This window comes from Juglans microcarpa x Juglans regia, chromosome 8D (genome assembly GCF_004785595.1).
Source record: "Juglans microcarpa x Juglans regia isolate MS1-56 chromosome 8D, Jm3101_v1.0, whole genome shotgun sequence".
Lineage (NCBI taxonomy): Eukaryota > Viridiplantae > Streptophyta > Magnoliopsida > Fagales > Juglandaceae > Juglans > Juglans microcarpa x Juglans regia.
Genome location: NC_054608.1, coordinates 430718 through 436351, shown reverse-complemented (window position 1 = coordinate 436351; position 5634 = coordinate 430718). Strand labels below are relative to the sequence as shown.

At 37.5% G+C, this 5634-nt stretch overlaps 1 protein-coding gene across 2 annotated transcripts; it reads right to left on the bottom strand.

Annotated features, from left to right (window-relative positions):
* Nucleotides 1-2918: 2918 nt before the first annotated feature.
* Nucleotides 2919-5418, bottom strand: LOC121243418 (aspartyl protease family protein 2). Of its 2 annotated transcripts, XR_005936132.1 has the most exons (3): nt 3614-5418; nt 3164-3265; nt 2919-3088 (listed from the first exon to the last, which is right to left on the bottom strand). XR_005936132.1 is itself a non-coding variant. In XM_041141537.1 (2 exons), exon 1 carries the CDS (start codon nt 4981-4983, stop codon nt 3634-3636), a length of 1350 nt encoding a protein of 449 aa, XP_040997471.1. In that variant the 5' UTR covers nt 4984-5418; the 3' UTR covers nt 2922-3088; nt 3614-3633. The 2 variants fall into 2 exon arrangements, 1 of the variants encoding a protein (XP_040997471.1); XM_041141537.1 differs by lacking the exon at nt 3164-3265 and having other exon boundaries at nt 2922-3088.
* Nucleotides 5419-5634: the final 216 nt, after the last annotated feature.

Sequence of the window (5634 nt, the reverse complement as noted above, 5' to 3'; positions counted from 1 at the left end):
AAGTGTTTTTTTATGTATTTTTTTAATTTTTTTTTTATATAAATATTTTTAATATTTTAAAAAAATAAAATAAAAATTACAATATTATTAAAAAATATTTTCTTAATGATTTTTTTTTTACTTTCTGATTAAGAAAATATTTTTTAATGATATTTTAAATTTTTTTATTTTTTAAAAATATTTAAGTGTAAAAAAACTCTATATAAAAAATCTATATAAAAAATAAACATAAAAAATTACATGCTAAGCCCAGCGGGGGCTGAAGTATGACCCTTCACAATAACACCGTGTTTGGATTTTCATTCTATCTTATCTTATTTTATTATTAATTTTTTAAAAATTTTATATAAAATATAATAAATAATTTAACCTTTTTAAATTTTTAAATAATAATAATAATAATAATATTTTTATTCAACTCATTTAAAATTATCTCATATCATATCATATAATATCATCTAATTATCCAATCCAATATCGTGTGATATATATTATTCTTGACGGATTTAGTGAGCAAAATAAGAGTTATTATTGGATGATTATTATGATATGAGTTCTGTTATAAGCAGAGCGATCTCATGTAGTAACAGTCAAAACACTTATATTTATATGAGGGTCCCGATATATGAACGTCGTGCGCTACATAATTCTCTTATATATGATTTAAGTTTGTAGGACAGTAGCAAGAGATTCATGCATGTACTGTTTTAATTATCTTGTACCAAATAGGTCAAGAAACCAAAACGATCGAAGAACAGTACTGTAATTCGGATCATGATTAATGCATCGCCCCACTTCATTTATTTTGCATTAAATATGGGTACGGTTCATGTTTACCTTCATGTTGCAAGTTTGTTATAAAATGAGGTATAAGTATATAATCCTTAAAAAGGGCATCTAGAAACTTAATTTATATTGACTGCAGGAGAGCATCGTATACAATATTAACATAGAACCACCCCCAACATGATCATGAGTCATGACCTAGCTAGTACTGCACTAAGCTAACCATGAACCCAACAACAACAACAACAACATCATAATTGATTTTGAATGACCAAAAAGAAATGCATGGGGACCGGTCAAAATAGTCGTTGTCGGTCACTTCATCTTCCATCAAAAGGCTCTTGATATGACTATTTTAGATATCACCAAATGTACATGTTAATTTTTTCTTTTAAAAAAAAACAAAACAAAAATGTGTAAACCCTTCTCTACGGGCGTATGCATTAACAAATAACTATGTTTGGAAGATAAATTCAACTGAATTTATTTTAAATTAATTATTAATAATATTTATTTTTTTTTTAATTTTTTATAAAAAAATTAAATCTATCTCAGTCTAATTAAATCATACATTTTAATTTAAAAAGTTAAACTCAACTCAATTTAAAAAAAAAAATATTTATTTTAGTGAGACTCATAAAATATTACTATTCATAACTCAACTCATCTCAATATTTAAATATAGTCTAAAATCGACAAGTCCTCTGCATGCCGAAAGGTAGATAATTGTTAATTTGGACCTATTTTTATCTTTTTTTTAAAAAAAAGTAATTACCTCACTTTAAACATCTCTTGTTCATTGAAATAGTTTCCAATCGACCATTTACATAGTTTTTGTTGGTTTAAAAAGTAAAAGGTTTATTAAACTTATTAAGAAAACTCACACATTTTTTTAATTTTAAAAATTGGCCTGGTCCATTATTGAGTTTTATCCTATTGTTTAAAAAAAGGCTTTATCATATTAGTACCTCTTCCGAACTATTCAACTAAATTTATAGTGGGTTTACTTAAACCATGAAAAGTATAGTAGAAAAGTAAACCCATGAAAACTATAGAATATATATATATATATATATATATATATATATATACATACTTAGGAATCACAATACCTTTCTTAAGCCTCGTTATCTTTTGCTCAACTCAAGCATTTCCACCCTTGAGTTTTCACATTTCTCGGTCCCCATTCATGCAAAGAAACCCACTTTGGTGAAATGGTATCCCCTTCTTTGGAGACTCTCAAATTAAGGCAACCTAGGCCATTCTAATTGCTCCATTATTCTTATTTTTTGGGCTTTGGTACAAATAATCTAAAATTGATCTTACTTATACGTTCTATCAGTTAAGCACTTATGATCAGTTCATTGTTGAATCAAATTCTCTTGATTAATTAATTAACTGGTTTAATATTGAATTCCCTTGGCCAGTTTGTAATTTTCTATTTTGTATGGTTACAAACCGAGGCCAGTTTTTATATCTCCTTAATAAAAACATTATCATTAAGGAAGTGACTGACAAATTTTGAAACTTCTATTAAATCATGTCACATTATTGCTGATCTCCAAGAGAGGAAAGGAATATTTTCTGATCTCGCGCGTAATTATGAGGCGCACGAATCCGATCCAACGGCCATGCACTGTGCAGTATGTACATCACGTGAATCGAAAAATGGAATTTCATCATTATCATCATCGTGGTGCCCAAAAATATGATAACTCTATGCATACGGCCAGCTTGTTTGCATATCCGTCACTTTTGAAAGGCTGTTAACCAAATAAGGTCAGCTAGTCATGTCTCACTCCAGCGAATTTTGTGGCTGTATTCCCCCTCTTCTTTTTTTATAATAATTTTTAAAAATGATGTTAAAAAAAGGTCATCGTAACAGTATACACTTTGTATTTATTGTATTTTTAATTGATTATTTCTAATACTCACTTAAGTGTGATTTAAATGATGTCACATCATATATGCAAAATAGATGCTCTCAATAGTGACTTCTATCTATATTTATTCTATTTTTAAAATTCGATTTCGTTATACCCTTTACACTGCTGCAATAACACATTAGAATATCATAATCTAAGTTTAAATCGAAAAAAGTAGGTCCTAATCCTACAAAGCAAAGAAAGAAAGTAAAAGAAAGGATGGGTACACTTGCGTTCTGCATTTATGGTTGGAATGATCAAAGCAAACATATAAATGCAAATAAATGTTAGAGATGTCTTTGAGGAGGTACCGGTACCAGCTGGAAGCAGCTTCGACCCGATAAGTCTGCCAATCATGTAAGGGGCCGGAGACTGATCTGTAGGGTATTTTGCCACATTAAAACAGTAGTCTAAATTTAGATGTTACTCTACTTGAAGGAGATATAGCTTACGATTTAAGTGATCTCTTTTAATTCTACAGAACGGCTTGATTAGTTCCATTTATGGGGGGGAGTTCATCCCATGCAGTCCTGCATAATTTGCTTTCTGTCCCCCTGAAAGTATAGGCTATGTTTTCTTAAACATGGTATATATGTTCGTAATACAGTTTCCAATGAACTCATGAAGGAAAACAAAAAAAACAGAGACATAAATCGGAGCAAGGCCTCAGCAGCAGCAGCAGCAGACATGACAGAGGTAATCACAAGAGATCATAAAACTCTTTACCAGCCTCTCACTTTCCTGTTCCTTAGCAGTCTTGAGAAAATAAAAAGGACGTCCATATCTTGGAGACAAAATTCACACAGTCATCGAAAAATAATTGCTTCTGCTGATTTCTTGTAATAAAACTTAATGAGGTTTTAAAAAATGAAAACGAAAGCAGCTCGGGGATTTTAAATTACCGAGTCCTCGATCGGCTCAGTCACCGTAAGGCGCAGCCATGACGTGAAAAACCGAGCCGCGATCTGTCTCTGTCAAACTCGAACAAAAACCCCTGTTGCATCAGATTCCCTATCACCGAGAATCCGGTTTCCGAACTAACGGGTTGAATCGCCAGACACATGACTCGGTCCACCGCTTCTATGAAGTAGTTCCTTGGAGGCGGCGACAACACCGAGTTCCCTACCAGTTTGAAACTCATTTTAGGCAGACTCGGTCTCGGCACGCCCGACACGTTCACGCAGAGATCGAATCCAAGTGTGGGCATGATAGCAGGACTCGGTAGCCTCCTAACCCGCCGTTTCACAGCAGCTATAACTTGACGGTAAGCCGGTTCAGCCAGGAAGGTCAGTGTGGTACCGGAGTCTATGACCGTGCCACCGTTACCCAGCTCGTCAATGGACCATACGGAGGGGTTGATGTTTAACTTGGCACCGTTCACAGAGATGCTCTGGACCCCAATGTAGTAAAAGGAGGGAGATAGAGGGTTCGTCTGCAAGGGAGTAAAGCTCATTTCAGAGGTCCGAGGAACGATGTTTCCGATGGTCAAAAAGCTCGTCGGAGGAGGTGATATGGTGTAGTCCAGGAGACAGTACGAGAACTTGTTACCAAATCGGTGGCCCAGTTGGGAGGAGAAAGAAATGGGTCCTTTGCCCAGACCCATGACCCCTTGAGCTCCATTGAAGCTGGCGCCAGTAACACTCGGACCCGATAACCGGAACCCGCACCCGAAGGCGAGGCTCTTCAGTCTGGCCTCTCTCCCGAAACTGGTGCGCAATGTGGCTGTTTCTTTAGAGAAGAAGCCGGTTGTAACGGAGCCGTCGGAGTAGGTGTACTCGTAGCGGCAAGGGGTGTGGAGGGGGCGCTTCTTACAGTGGGAGTTAGACGGGTGGGGAACGAGTCGACATTGCGAGTCGAAGCAGTGGTGAGGGGAGAATGTGGAGGAGTGGCGGGCGATGAAAGCAGAGGTGGTAGCAGCAGATGAACAGTTGGAACTGCAGGCAGAGCACTTGACCCAGATGAGATCGCTGCCGGTGTCTGCGACGAGGAGGATGGTTTGGGGCGGGGTACCAAGGCGTAGGGAGACGAAATACTGGCCGGAGCCTGAGGGGGCACCGGAGACTACTGGGGACTTGAGGGTTCCCCGATGGTGGAGGAGCGAGAGGCGGTGCGCGTCGGAGGAGAGAAGCTCGGTTGGGGATGGCAATGGGTTCTTGCGAAGCAACGGTAGCTTCAAGTATTCAGCAGTAGTGGTGTTTCTGGAGTGACAAAAGTTTATGAAGCTGAAGAAGAGGAGGAGGAGGTGGAGGGAGAGTAGGGAAAGGGGCGGCATTGTTGCGTGCGTCCCCGTGTACGTGTGTGGAAGAGAGAGGCCGAGAAGAGGGGCCGAGGGCTATAAGGGTGCAGAGATGGGGAGTCGTAGAGAAGACGGATGTGGTTGTAACTTGTATTGAGTTTGGAGAAATGGAGTCCTAGGAGATCAGTTTGTGTGTAAGTATGGCCGTATCAGTATATTGCCATTGCCATGGAGTGAGCGTGTTGTGCAGTGGAAGAGGGGTAGTGAGTTACTACAGTTGCTTTTTTTGGATGCTTCGAATATGTTTTTGTTCACTTGTACGTACGTGGTGGGACCAGACTCTAGTGGAGCATAATTGCATTGTTTGGCGTGCTCTGTGTTTGGTCGGAGAGGGAGAGGGAGAGGGAGAGGGAGAGGGAGAGAGAGAGAGAGTTCAATGCTATTGCTACCATTAGATTTCAGTATCCAATGATTCGGACGCCCTCTCTCAACCAATGATTCCTGATCTGTCACATATATTAATTGTTCGAACTGCCAATGGCATCGACATTACAACTTTTATGATTGTTTGTATGCATACAGTGCCTCCATTTATGACTTGCCGGTAGATATTTCTTAAATTTACTTTCTATCTAGGCTTAATGATATGATATATGTAATTTCTTTCAATTCAATATATATAATATA

Bases quoted from the DNA above. Each gene is read 5' to 3' on its own strand.
- LOC121243418 (XM_041141537.1), bottom strand. From the start codon at position 4,983: ATGCCGCCCCTTTCCCTACTCTCCCTCCACCTCCTCCTCCTCTTCTTC.